Source organism: Primulina tabacum, chromosome 16 (assembly GCF_025594145.1).
Source record: "Primulina tabacum isolate GXHZ01 chromosome 16, ASM2559414v2, whole genome shotgun sequence".
Lineage (NCBI taxonomy): Eukaryota > Viridiplantae > Streptophyta > Magnoliopsida > Lamiales > Gesneriaceae > Primulina > Primulina tabacum.
This window is the reverse complement of record NC_134565.1, coordinates 37,300,678-37,314,555: the sequence shown is the minus strand read 5'-3', so window position 1 is coordinate 37,314,555 and position 13,878 is coordinate 37,300,678. Positions and strand designations below refer to the sequence as shown.

Genomic DNA, 13,878 nt, shown 5'->3' with positions numbered 1-13,878 from the left:
GGTTTTTTGCAGACTGTGAGGCTTAATTGGAATCTGCCTTGCAGTCTGAGCGGCATGCCTCGGCTTTTTGCCAAGATGAAGCGTCTCAAGCATCACCTCCGGTGGTGGAATCGGGATGTTTTTGGTAACATCTTTGATAGACTCACTGAGGCCGAGAGGGCTGTTCGTTCAGCCGAGGCTGTGTGTGAGACCGACCCTTCTGACGTGAATTGGACTTCGTTGTCCGATCGCAATGAGGATCTGGCCCGTATCACCGCCATGGAGGCGGATTTTTGGAAACAGAAAGCGGCTTGCCATTGGCTTGAGGATGGTGAGCGGAACACCAGACTCTTCCATAATATGGTGAGGAAAAAGCGCGTTGCGAATAAAATTTTCCGCATATGGGAGAATGGGGTCTGCCTGACGTCTCAGGATTTGATTCAGCAGTCAGGAGCCTTGTTTTTCCAGGATCTTCTTACCGGGGAGCCCTCTGCGCTCGATTGCCCTGATTTTTCGGGTTTTCCCTCGGTTATCTCTGACGTGGAGAATGATGGTTTTGCTGCGATTCCCTCTTTGGAGGAGGTCCGCGCGACCGTCTTCTCCATTCACCCTGATAGCGTTGCTGGCCCTGATGGATTTTCTTCGGCGTTCTTTCAGCATTGCTGGGAGATTGTCCATCAGGATGTTTTTGGTGCTGTTCTTGATTTTTTTCAGGGATCTCTTATGCCTCAGGGTTTTACCGCCACCACGATCACTCTAATTCCCAAAGTCGAGGGTGCACGCGCCTGGTCGGACTTCCGTCCGATCAGTCTGTGCAATGTCACGAACAAAATCATCTCGAAGCTGTTGTACTCTCGGTTGAGGGATGTGGTGGAGAGACTTGTTTCCCCGAATCAGAGTGGCTTCGTTCCGGGTCGGATGATCTCTGATAATATTCTTCTTGCCCAGGAGCTCACTCACAGCATTACTCTCCCCACTCGTGGTGGTAATGTCATCTTGAAGTTGGATATGGCCAAGGCCTATGATAGGGTCCAGTGGTCTTTCCTCTTTGATGTTTTGAGACATTTTGGTTTTTCTGAGCGTGTTGTGGCTTTGGTCTCGGCCTGTATTTCCCATTGTCATTTCTCCGTGAACATTAATGGCTCTCTATCGGGGTTTTTTGGTTCCACCAGAGGCCTCCGGCAGGGCGATCCATTGTCTCCCCTTCTTTTCATTTTGGGGGCGGAGTATCTTTCTCGTGGCCTTGACCGACTCTACCTGCAGCATCCTGCGATTAGGTATCGGTCTGATTGTGATATTTTGATTTCCCACCTGGCTTACGCTGATGATGTCATTATTTTTTCCAGTGGTGGGTCTCGTGGTATGCAGCGCCTTGTTGATTTTCTGCATCACTACGAGAATTGTTCGGGGCAGCGTGTGAATGCTGCTAAGAGCTCTTTGATTTTGCCTCCGAGGTGCTCTGGGCGCCTCCGCTCCCGGCTTTTGCGAATCACCGGGTTCGCCGAGGGTCATCTGCCCCTCAAGTACCTCGGAGTTCCCCTTTATCGGGGTAATCGCACGTGCTCCCTTTTTGAGCCCCTCCTACAGTCTGTTCGTAGGAAGTTAGAGGGTTGGGAGATTCGGACCCTCTCCCCGGGTAGCCGTATGACCCTGATACGTAGCGTGCTCCTCTCCATGCCGATTTATCTGTTTCAGGTGGTTCAGCCACCTCTGGCTGTCATGGAGAAGCTTGAGCGAGCCTTCAATGCCTTCCTCTGGGGGTCGAGGCCCTTGGAAAGGAAGTGGCACTGGGCCCGGTGGTCCCGGGCTTGCCTCCCCGTGCTTGAGGGGGGCCTTGGATTCCGCAGATTGAAAGATCTCGTGGAATGTTTCTCTATAAAATTATGGTTCAGATTTCGGCAGGGCTCCTCTCTATGGGCGAGATTCCTTTTCCGGAAGTATTGCCGGCTGGATGCTCCTGCCTGTGTCCCCGCCCGTGCTTCTATTTCCCCCATTTGGCGTCGTCTCCTCAGGATCCGCCCTCGCGCGGAGCCTGGCATTCGTTGGCGTGTTGGTCTCGGAGATGTTTCCTTTTGGGATGACACTTGGTTTGGGGACGTTCCTTTGTCCTCCCGGTGTGTGGTCCGCGGGGGTCGTGATGTTCGGGTCTCTCATTTTCTGTCTGAGGGGTCCTGGGATTTTGATCGCCTTTGTGCGGTTGTTGCTCCTTCGGTTGCCGAGGAGATTGTTTTGATTCCTGTTCTTTCGGGAGACCCTGATATGGCACGATGGATCCATAGCTCCGATGGTGCTTTCTCTGTGAGATCGGCTTGGGAGCTGATTCGTCAGCGTGCTCCGTCTTCAGATATTTTCCGCCCGTGTTGGGGCAGTTGGTTGAGGCCTACCATGTCGTTCTTCCTTTGGAGATTCTGGCATCAGTGGCTCCCAGTTGATGAGGTGCTTCAGCGCCGGGGTTTTGCGTTAGCCTCGAGATGTCAGTGTTGTGATATGGCTGAGACATTCACACACATTTTTATTCGTAGCCCGGTTGCTCGGTCTGTCTGGCACTTCTTTGGTGCCGTGTTTCGGGTTCGTATTCCCGACACTGAGGATTTCAGTTTGTTCCTCAGTGCGTGGAAGAGAGATTTGGTCTGGTCCCGGGGGGGCCATGTGCGGGAGTTTCTCCCCTGCATCGTTCTGTGGTTCCTCTGGACTGCGCGGAACGATGCTAAGCACCGTCATCTCCCTGTTTCTGGGGAGACGGTGAAGTATCAGATTTTGTATTACCTGCGTCTTGCCCACTCTGCGCGTACTGTCAAGCCCAGACATTGGCTGGGTGTGTTTCATGTGGCGAGATTGCTGGGTATTTCGGTTGCTCTCCGCAGATTCCATAGGACGGCGATTGTTCGCTGGCTGCGACCGCCGTCCGGGTGTTTCAAGCTTAATGTGGATGGGAGCTCGCGTGGTACATCTGGGGACTCCTCTGCTGGTGGCGTTGTTCGGGATGATTCCGGGAGGGTTGTGCTCTCATTCAGCGAGTTCATCGGAGCTGGGTCTTCTCTCCGGGCTGAGCTTTGGGCGGTTTGGAGGGGTCTTCTCTTTGTTCTGATCATTCTTTTTTCCCTCTTTGGATCGAGCTTGATTCTCTGACTTCTATTCAGCTCATTCGTTCCCGTCGATGTTGCTGGGGTCTTGATCACATGGTATCCAGGATTCTGGTCCTTTTGAGGGGGCGGTCTGTTCATATTTCGCATATATTCCGGGAGGGTAATTCGGTGGCTGATGCATTGGCGGCGAGGGCCCATACCCTTAGGCACTTTACCTTAGAGTTAGGTCCCTCCCTCCCTAGGCACATTTCCATACTTGTACGTTCGGATACCTCCGGACTCCCCTACCTGAGATATAGATGTTCTTAGCTATTTGCAGCCCTTTCCTTCACTTGGATCCATCTCTTCGGTATATCTATATGTATATCTTTATTTTTTCTTTGCAGGTACTGTTCTGTTGGGGGTTTCTCTTTTTCCCCGGTTTGCCAGTCTGGTGTGAGTGGGCACAGACACTCGCACACTACATGTTTGGTCTCCTCGGGATTGTGTGGGCTCTTGCACTATCCCTATTGGTGTTTTTCTTGGCCCTCTCATATTCACTGGAGCGCTATCTCTATTTGTGCTTCTCTTTGGTCTATTTCTGGTCCCTGGCGGGCGTTTACTGCAGGCTCTCCTTGCCCGCCGTATCAGTTCTTTTACAGGAGTTTACTGGATGTCGTGGTGGTTCCAGGGATTATTTCCGGACGATCCTCTTCATTGTTATGATACCTTCGTCAGATTCATACTTCAGATGCTGGATCTTTTTTTGTTCTGGCTGGATTGCGATCTTCATTTTGCCTTTTATCGTCATTGTACAGTGATTTCCTGGCCAGCTCTTATTTTGACTGCCGGGATTCATACAGTTATCCGGTCTCAGATTAGAGTCGTTTTGACAGATTGGATTCTTCAGGGTGATGGCTCAGAGATGAGAGTTTCTTCTTGGATACCGCACTCATCTCCCAGTTATCATTTGGTCTTCCTCGCCGTGTTGACTCTTAGCGCTGCTCGTATTTGATTAGTTTTTGGCTCACTTTTGGTCGTAGTCTAGGGTTTTTTCGCTTTTGTATTTAGGTCCCTAGGCTACTTTGCATTTATGTTTCTACTGCTGTAGCCTTTTTGAGGAGGTCTTGGTATAGTCCCCCTCCTCTTTTAGGATTTCTTTCTGCTGTTACTTTTTATTTTGTGGTTATATACAGGTAGGGGTCTGCCTAACCCCCCCGCATCCGGCGGTGTTTTCCGGAAAAAAAAAAAAAAAAAAACCCTAAACCCTAAACCCTAAACCCTAAACCAAAACCCTAAACCAAAACCAAAAAACCCAGTTACAAACGCTCTCAAAAAAAAAAAAAAAAAAAAATCCCAAAAATTTCCTAAAATAGTACTATTCACGCTCAACCGCCGCCATGTCACTGCCGCCGGATCCCGGCCGGCCACCTACACCATTAGAACCGTCTTTCCCTGCCAATCATCATACTAAAATTTCAGAGTCATCGGAGTCCGGCAACCTTCCTATTTTACCGACTGAAATCGCGCAATTTCCGTTCAAATTCGCTACTTCGCCGTCCACTGTTCATATCGGCGTCGGGTACCTACCGGTAGATGCGCCTCGACCAGACGAAGAGATTGGTACCAGCCTCACCTCAAACAACTCCGTAGAACCGCCGCAATCGGTGTTCAAGTGCCGCCTGCACTGTTTTCAAACTCGCCGGAATTTATTTCTTCGATTCCGGCCGATTCGTCCAACATAACTTCAATCCAAGGCCCGATCTGTAATCTACATTCCAAAGCGAGTTCAATGGCACCGGTTTCATCCAAAGTGCCGTTCGTAATCGACGGTAATTTCAGATCTGAGATTTCCGCACCGGCCGACGCTGTTTCGTCACATTCATCTCCGATTTCCGGCGTCGTGCCACCGTCTTTCTTCAATTCCTCTGGCCATTGTGATCGTCCAGTCATGGGTCGGGTTCTACCCTGGTCAATTTCAGGTTGCCGGCCACCGGTCGGAAACCCCCAATTTCTTGAGCCAACTCGGTTTTCTTCATCTTTTGTAGTCCAATCGATCCCTCCATTGCCCGATTCTAGCTCAATTGGTCCCGGTTCTGGGCTCCCCTCACCGTCGCCGGTCCATGGTGGTGCTCCGGTAGGTGACTCACGAGTCAACTCGGTCGAGTCGAATCACCGTGAAGGACGAGTAGACTCGGCAGTCAACCCTTGTGGTGAAACGGTCAAACCAGGTACGCGTGTTCCTATTCCGCTTACTGTGTCATTTCGTGATATCCTGACTCCACCATCCCCTCGGACGGCCAAAAAAAGCTTTGATGAGTTGCACAACTCTATGAATGACATGCCTGTGCCGACTCTTCGAAATGGAAAACCGGGTATTCTCTTCCCGGATGAGGTTATTTCTACCCTCGCAGAACCTTTCAAATTTGCTTTGGTTGGAAAAATTTCAGGGAATCGATCTCTAGTTCCAAATTCTGGTATTTCTGCGGCTTTTGCCAAATTGGGACTAGTTAAATCTTTTGACTTAAAGTTCATGCCTCGGGGTTTTCTTGTTCTCACACTTGCTTGTGAAGAAGACTATGCGTTCTTTTGGACTAAGGGGGTTATGCAGGTTGGACCTCTGTCGGTCCGCTTCTCTAAGTGGACGCCAGAGTTTAATCTTCAGGAGGAGTCACCCATTGCCCCTGTTTGGATCCGCTTCCAAGGTCTTCCCCTTCATTTGTTTTCTAAGCAAAGTCTCTTTGCTTTGGCCAAAATTGTGGGGAAACCGGTGAAGATGGATGATCATACTGCAGATTCTTCTCGAGGCGCTTTTGCTCGCGTCTGTGTTGAAATTAATGTGCTCGAACCGCCAGTCAAAGAGATTTGGGTGGGTTGGGGTGATCATGCTCAAGAAATTGAAGTCATTTATGAGCGAATCCCCGGGTACTGCATGGATTGCAAAATGCTGGGTCATTCGACCAGTGTTTGTTATTCCCATGGAAAAAATCCCAAACCTGTTCGTCCTAAGCCTGCTGACCGTGCTTCTGGCCAGTCTCCCCCATCTACAGAGTCTGCCCCTCCAGGGGGTGTTAATTCTGGTTTTAATTTGGGGACCCAGCCTCAGCTTCAGAAAACTGGCACGGGTCCCAGACGTAGAGGGAGAAAGAGGCCAGTTCGGCAGGTTCTTCCAAGAAAGAATCCTCTTGAGTTGAATCCTTTTGAGGTGCTCTCGCATGGGCAGGACGCGGAGCCTGATCCTGTTGGATTAGATTGTGTTGATATGGACCCTCCATGTGGTCATCTGGAGGATGCCGGTGTTGGGTCTTCTGGAAAGGATCCTTTGGAGTCTGTTCTTGTTGAGGGTGTGATCCTCAGTGATGAGGTTATTGATGGAGGGTTACAGTTGGATGATTGTGTGGATGGTATTGGGGTCCCGTCTACTAGTGAGTTGCCTGTGTTTGGCTCTCTGGGGCCTTGTACTTTGAATCACAGTAGTCATTCCATCCCCTCTGTTCCTTTGTCTCCTGATGATGCTTCCTCTACGGTAGAGGAATTGGTTGCTAGGCAGGGTCCTTCTGTCAGTGAGCTGGTCTTCCGGCTGGAATCTGCTGGAGATACTGATCAGGAATTCGATCGGCATTCTGAGTCGGGTGATGGCTGTAGGTCTGAAGGTCGTATTCTGGATGCTGATATGGGGGATATTAAGAAAAGGAAGGAGAATGCTTTTCATAGGTCGCGTAAAAAGCGACAGGGCGGTTCTGGTGCCCATTCTCCATGAATTTTCTCATATGGAATGTCAGGGGGCTCCGGAGCTCGGAGTCTCAACAAAGGCTACATGCCCACGTTAAAGATAAGAGAGTCAAGATCTTGGCTATTTTGGAACCCATGATTGATCTGGATGTTCGTTTTATGACTCGTCGTTTTGGTTTTTCTCGAGTTATATCGAACTCCTCGGGTCATATCTGGGTTTTCTTTGCTGAGGATGTCATGGTTGAGTGTCTTTTTGATCACACTCAATTCCTTCACTTCCGGGTTTCTGCTACTTTTTTGCCGACCACTGTCTTTTGTTCCTTTGTTTATGCTAAGTGTGACTACATTGAGCGCAGACAGCTTTGGAATTCTTTGCTTCAGGTTAAGCCTGCTCAGGGTCCTTGGCTTGTTGGTGGCGACTTTAATGTAGTCAGGAATTCGTCGGAGTGTTTGGGTTCTTCTGGTGGGCGGTTGCTTCCCATGGAAGAATTTAATCACTTTATTTTGGATTCTGGGTTAGTGGATGCTGGTTTTGAGGGGTCTTCGTTCACGTGGACGAACAAGACCATTTGGAAGCGTCTTGATCGGGTTTTTGTGTCTGTTGATTGGGGTGACCATTTTCATTCTATTCGTGTGGAGCACCTCATTCGTACGGTCTCTGACCATTGTCCTCTTTTTGTGTCAGTCCCGGTCTTTGCTAGTGGGCCGAGTTCTTTTCGCTTTCAGAGCATGTGGCTCAGGCACCATGGTTTTTTGCAGACGGTGAGGCTTAATTGGAATTTACCGTGTCATTTGAACGGTATGCCCCGTCTTTTTGTGAAATTGAAGCGCCTCAAAAGCCATCTGAAGTGGTGGAATAAGAGTGTTTTTGGTGATCTTTTTGCCAAACTTGCTGAGGCGGAGCAGGCTGTCCGGATTGCTGAGGCAGATTGCGAGGCTGCTCCTTCGGATTTGCATTGGACTAGTTTGTCCAATTGCAATGCCGATCTTGCTAGGGTTACCGCCATGGAGGCGGATTTTTGGCGGCAAAAAGCCGCTTGTAGGTGGTTAGAGGATGGTGAGAGGAACACCAAACTCTTCCACAATATGGTCAAGAAAAAAAGGGTGGCTAATAAAATCTTTCGTATTTGGGATAATGGCTCTTGCATTACTTCCCCTGAGCTTATTCAGCAGTCTGGGGCCGCCTTTTTTCAAAACCTGCTTACTGGGGATCCTTTTGTGCTTTCTTGCCCTGATTTTTCTGATTTCCCCTTGGTGATCTCGGATTTGGAGAACGCAAATATTGCTGCCCCTCCTTCTTTGGAGGAGGTGCGGGCGACTGTTTTCTCCATTCATCGTGATAGTGTGGCGGGGCCTGATGGATTCTCTTCGGCCTTCTTTCAGCATTGCTGGGACATTGTCCATCAGGATGTTTTTGATGCGGTCCTGGATTTCTTTCAGGGTAGTCCCTTGCCACAGGGGTTTACTGCCACCATGATCACATTGATTCCCAAAGTCATGGGTGCTCAGGCTTGGTCGGACTTTCGTCCTATCAGCTTGTGTAATGTGACTAATAAGATAATTTCCAAACTTTTATATTCTCGGCTGAAGGAGGTGGCGGAGAGGCTGGTTTCGTGGAATCAGAGTGGCTTTGTTCCAGGGCGGGTGATTTCGGATAATATCCTCCTTGCTCAAGAGCTCACTCATAGTCTTTCTCTCCCCACCCGTGGTGGCAATGTTATTTTGAAACTGGATATGGCTAAAGCTTATGATAGGGTCCAATGGTCTTTTCTGTTGGATGTCTTGAGGCATTATGGCTTTTCAGAGCAGGTAGTGTCGATGATATCTGCCTGCATTTCTCATTGCCAATTTTCAGTTAATATCAATGGTTCACTCACTGGATTCTTTGGATCCACTAGGGGTCTCCGGCAGGGCGACCCTTTGTCCCCACTTCTTTTCATTTTGGGGGCAGAGTACCTTTCGCGTGGTCTTGATCGTCTTTATCGTCAGTATCCTGCGATTAGGTACCGATCTGGTTGTGATCTCCTTCTTTCCCACCTGGCCTATGCTGATGATATCATTATTTTTGCCAATGGTGGGACTCGTGAGATGAACAGTCTCATGGATTTTTTGCATCACTATGAAAACTGCTCGGGGCAGTTGGTGAATGCAGTTAAGAGTGTCATTATTTTGCCTCCGAGGTGTTCTGGTCGTACTCGTTCTCGTCTCCTTCGTATCACTGGGTTTGGGGAGGGTTGTTTTCCTATCAAATACCTCGGAGTTCCTTTGTTTCGTGGGAATAGAGTTTGCTCTCTTTTTGATCCCCTTGTGCAGATGGTGAGTAAGAAGTTGGAGGGTTGGGAGCTTAAAACTCTTTCCCCGGGGAGCCGTATGACTCTCCTTAGGAGTGTCCTCCTTTCGGTTCCCATTTACATGTTCCAGGTAGTCCAGCCACCTCTGGCAGTTATGGAGAGGCTTGAGAATGTTTTCAATGGTTTCCTGTGGGGATCCAGATCCTTGGATAAGAAATGGCATTGGGCGAGGTGGTCTCGTGCATGTCTTCCTGTCTCTGAAGGGGGTCTTGGATTTCGCAGGCTCAAAGATATTGTGGATAGCTTCTCCATTAAATTATGGTTTCGTTTTCGTCAAGGTTCATCCCTATGGGCCAAATTCATGATGAGAAAATACTGCCAGTTGGTGCATCCAGCTTATGTTTCATCTGCTGGGTTCATTTCTCCCACTTGGCGTCGTTTGCTTAAGATTAGGGCTCGTGCTGAATCTGGCATTCGATGGAGAATTGGGGTGGGAGATGTTGCTTTTTGGGATGACATCTGGTGTGGGGATGTTCCCTTGTCTAGTCAGGTCCTGCTTAGGGGGGATCGGGGTGTCCGTGTTTCTCACTTTCTTTCAGATGGGGCTTGGGATTTTGACCTCCTCTGCTCAGTTGTCCCACCCTCTGTTGCTGAGACTATTACTCTGATCCCTATTGCATCGGGGGAGCCCGATTCGGCTATTTGGGTGCATAGTTCTGACGGTGTTTTTTCGCTGAAATCCGCATGGGAGCTTGTCCGCTTGAGAGACCAAGTTTCTGATATCTTCACTCCTTGCTGGGGCAGTTGGCTGAGGCCTACTATGTCTTTCTTCCTCTGGAGGTTTTGGCATCAATGGCTTCCAGTTGACGATGTGCTCCAGCGTCGTGGTTTCGAGCTGGCGTCTAAATGTCAGTGTTGTGAGATGCCTGAGACATTCACGCACATTTTCATTGATAGCCCTCTTGCCAGGTCTGTATGGCATTACTTTGGGGCTGTTTTTCATGTCCGTATTCCCCTTACCAGTGATTTCAGACTCTTCCTCAGTGCTTGGAAGAGGCATCCGGGGTGGACTCCTAGGGGCCACGTGAAGGAGTTTTTGCCTTTCATTGTTTTATGGTTTCTCTGGACGGCTCGTAACGATGCGAAACACCGTCATTTGCACATTTCCGCGGAGACTGTTAAGTCTCAGATTTTGTCTTATTTGCGCCTCGCTCACGCTGCGTCTACTGTTAAGCCCATGCACTGGCGGGGTGTTTTGCAGGCTGCGAGGGCTATGGGGATTTTTGTTCAGTTGCGTAGGGCTCGTAAACTGACGATTGTTCGTTGGTTGCGGCCGCCGTTCGGGTGTTTTAAATTGAATGTAGATGGGAGTTCGAGAGGTAGTCCTGGGGCCTCTACTGTTGGTGGGGTTGTTCGTGACTCTTCTGGGCATGTGGTGGTTTCTTTCAGTGAGTTCATTGGAGTTGGGACCAATGTCCGGGCAGAATTATGGGCTATTTGGAGGGGTCTTCTCATTTCTTCTGATCTTCATCTCTTCCCTCTTTGGATTGAGACTGACTCTTGGATTTCCATTCTTTTACTTCGTTCTCGTCGGTGCTGCTGGGATCTTGAACATTTTGTTACACGGATTCTTTTGTTGATGAGGGGGCGATCTGTTCATTTATCGCATATTTACCGGGAAGGGAATTCTGTGGCGGATGCCTTGGCGGCGAGGGCTCATACTTTTAGGCAGTACACCTTAGAGTTAGGTCCTTCCCTACCTCCAGACATCTCCACCCTTGCTAGATCTGATCATTCTGGGCTTCCATACCTCAGAAACAGATCCTCTTAGCCATTTGCAGCCCCTTCTTCTTTTTTGGATCTCTTTCTTTATGGTCTCTGGCTCTATATCTATTTATATCTATATACATATATATATATATATATATATATATTTTATTGCAGGTTAGTGTACTTGGAGGTTGTTTTTCACTTCCGTATGGTCTGTGCAAGTGGGTCCAGACACTTGCACATGATGTGTGTATTCTTGTTTGTTCTGAGTGGGTTTCTGCCCTATTTCTGTTGGTGCTTTCCTTTGGCACATTCATGGTTCCTGGAGGGCGTTTACTGCTGGTTCTCCTTGGCCGCCGTATCAGTTATTGCAGAGGTGTTTGCTGGATGTCATGGTGGATTCATGGGGTGCTTTCTAAAGGATCCTCTGCTTCTTATGACATGTTCGTCAGACTCCTACTTCATGGGATCGAGATCTCTGCTCTTTTGATTCAGATGCTAGATATCTTTTGTTCTGGCGGGATTGCGATCTATATATTACTCTGTGATCGCCATTGTATAGTGGCTTCCTGGCCAGATTTTCTTTTGACTAGTGTGTTTGGTACAGTTGACAGCTACCAGATTATATTTATATTGACAGATTGGACTCTCCAGGATGATAGCTCCGGGATGAGAGCTTTTGCATGGACTCTGCGATCATCTCGCCATTATCATTTTGTCTTCCTCAGCATGTGGTTCATAGCGCTTCTCCTTTTTGATTAGTTGTTGCCGCTTATTTGGTAGTCTTCTAGGGTTCGTTTTGCTTTTGTAATTCCATCCCTAGGTTGCTTTGTATTTATGTTTCTACTGCTTTAGCCTTTTTGAGGAGGGTATGGTTTTATCCACCTCCTCTTTTAGGTTTTTTTCCTGTATTCTGTATTTTGTTACTGTTTATTTTGTGGATATATACAGGTAGGGGTCTGCCTAACCCCCCCGCATCCGGCGGTGTTTTCCGGCAAAAAAAAAAAAAAAAAAAACCCTAAACCCTAAACCCTAAACCCTAAACCCTAAACCAAAACCAAACCATTTTGCCCCCAAAAAATTTCCTCTAATGTGAATAGTGCCCAAAATTCGCCAAAAATCGCCCCCATGTCGGCGCCGGTTTCCGGCCGGCCAATGATACCATCAGATGCGTCTCGACGAGACGAGGCTACTGTCAAAAATTCAGGTCCATCGGAGCAGGTTTGCCCCGTCAATTTTACGTCCAAAGTTCCCAAAAACCCCGAAATTCCGGCGAAATCCATCGCCCCACCGTCCGTTCATCGTCCGACCATGGGTAGTATACCGTTGGAATCGTCTCTGATTGTCGATCCTACTGTCCAAAATTCAGGCCAAACGAAGTTCATTAGCACCCCGAAATCGACTGCCGAAGTTCCGAACGTACTGTTCATCGCGACGCCGGAAGTTGCAGCCCCGATTCCGGCCAGCTCCGGTATTATTTCTCCGATCCCGACCCCGATCTGGAATGCCCATGACCAGACGCCTCCAGTTATAGTTTCAATTTCATCATCGGAGTCCGGAGGCGGAGGTAATTTCAGATCTAAGAATTTCAGCCCACAAGCTATATATGCGATGGCTTCTAAACTCAATTACTCCGGATCGGTTGCTGATTTTTGCAATTCCTCTCTACTACAAACTCACCAAGTCATGGGTAAGATTTCTATGCCTTCAATTTCGGAAAATACCTTGCCGATCAAAAACGTCCAATTTGGGGTATTTCAATCGATTTCGCCGGATTTAAATGTTCAATCGGTGCCTTTGCCGACCGAGTCTACTGGAAAGGATCCCGGATTTGTGTTTTCCACCCCTTCGCCGACCTTCTCTCAGTCGCCAGCCGGCGAATCCCGAGTTGACTCGGCCGTACTCAACGAGTTGACTCGGCAGTCAACTGTTCTCTTCCGGAAGTCAAATTGGGGTTGAAAAGTGTTGTTTCGCCTGATTCTGCTCGTTTATTCAGTGATTTACTTGCTCCTGTTTCTTCCTTGCCTCGGGATAAGACGTTTGCAGGTGTTGCAGAAGTCATGGATCAGTATTTTGCTCCGCAGGTTCTTGATGGAGTATCGGGTTTACACTTCCCGGATGAGGTTATGTCTAACTTGGTTGCGCCTTTTAAATTTTCTTTGATTGGTCGCATTACTGGTAATAGGAGGATCACTCCCAATAATGTTATTTTGACTGCTATTTCTCAATTAGAATTTATGGGCTCGCCTCGAGTTCGCTTTCTTCCTCGGGGGTTCATGGCTCTAATTCTTACTTGTGAGGCGGATTTTCTGAAATTCTCGTCTCTCGGTACTCTATCTTTTGGATCAGTGTCAGTTAAGTTTTCTAAGTGGACTCCGGAATTTAATTTTGCTGAGGAATCGCCTCTTGTACCAGTTTGGGTTAGGATTCCTAATTTACCTCTACATCTTTACTCGAGACGTACTCTCTTTATGGTTACCAAGCTTTTGGGGAATCCAATTGAGATGGATGAGTTTACTGCAGATTGTTCCCGGGGTTCTTTTGCCCGTGTTTGTGTGGAGATTGATGTTTCCAAACCCCGTCCGGATAAGATTTGGGTTGGATGGGGCTCTCATGTTCTTCACTTGGATGTGGTTTATGAACGAGTTCCATTTTACTGTACTGATTGCAAGATGTTGGGTCACTCTTCCCAGCGATGTGCTCGTACTGGTTACAGGGCTTCAGGCGATCTTTCAAAAGCTCAGGGGAAGAGGCCTCAGACTTCTTCGACTACTGCTCCAGGGTCTTCGCATCAGCATCAGGGTGTTCCGCTTGGCTCGGTTCCTTCTAGTGGTCCTGGTTCTAGGAGTGCTGAGCCAGGTTGGACTCAGCAGCGACGTCGGCGTCGCCAGGCTTCGAGTCAGGTTACTCCTCAGGCTCCTGTTTCGAATAACCAGTTTGAGGTTCTTCACTCCATTTCAGGTGATTCCTTCCCTGGTGGTGATTCTGGTGTGGGTTCTTCTTCATGCCCTCCGTCCTCTTCTCTTGTTTTAGATGCAAGT

General features: G+C 48.6%; 1 protein-coding gene across 1 annotated transcript; it reads left to right on the top strand.

Annotated features, from left to right (window-relative positions):
• The first annotated feature begins 6,800 nt into the window (after window positions 1-6,800).
• Window positions 6,801-11,599, top strand: LOC142528578 (uncharacterized). Its single transcript, XM_075633616.1, has 6 exons — window positions 6,801-7,202; window positions 7,314-8,084; window positions 8,184-8,420; window positions 8,531-8,585; window positions 8,632-10,502; window positions 11,069-11,599. Exons 1-6 carry the CDS (start codon window positions 6,801-6,803, stop codon window positions 11,597-11,599), a joined length of 3,867 nt encoding a protein of 1,288 aa, XP_075489731.1.
• The last annotated feature ends 2,279 nt before the right edge of the window (window positions 11,600-13,878 follow it).

Bases quoted from the DNA above. Each gene is read 5' to 3' on its own strand.
- LOC142528578 (XM_075633616.1), top strand. From the start codon at position 6,801: ATGAATTTTCTCATATGGAATGTCAGGGGGCTCCGGAGCTCGGAGTCT. The intron at 8,421-8,530 runs GTGATTTCGGAT...AGCTTATGATAG, and splicing joins GTGGCTTTGTTCCAGGGCGG to GGTCCAATGGTCTTTTCTGT. The intron at 10,503-11,068 runs GTGGTTTCTTTC...AAGTGGGTCCAG, and splicing joins GTGACTCTTCTGGGCATGTG to ACACTTGCACATGATGTGTG.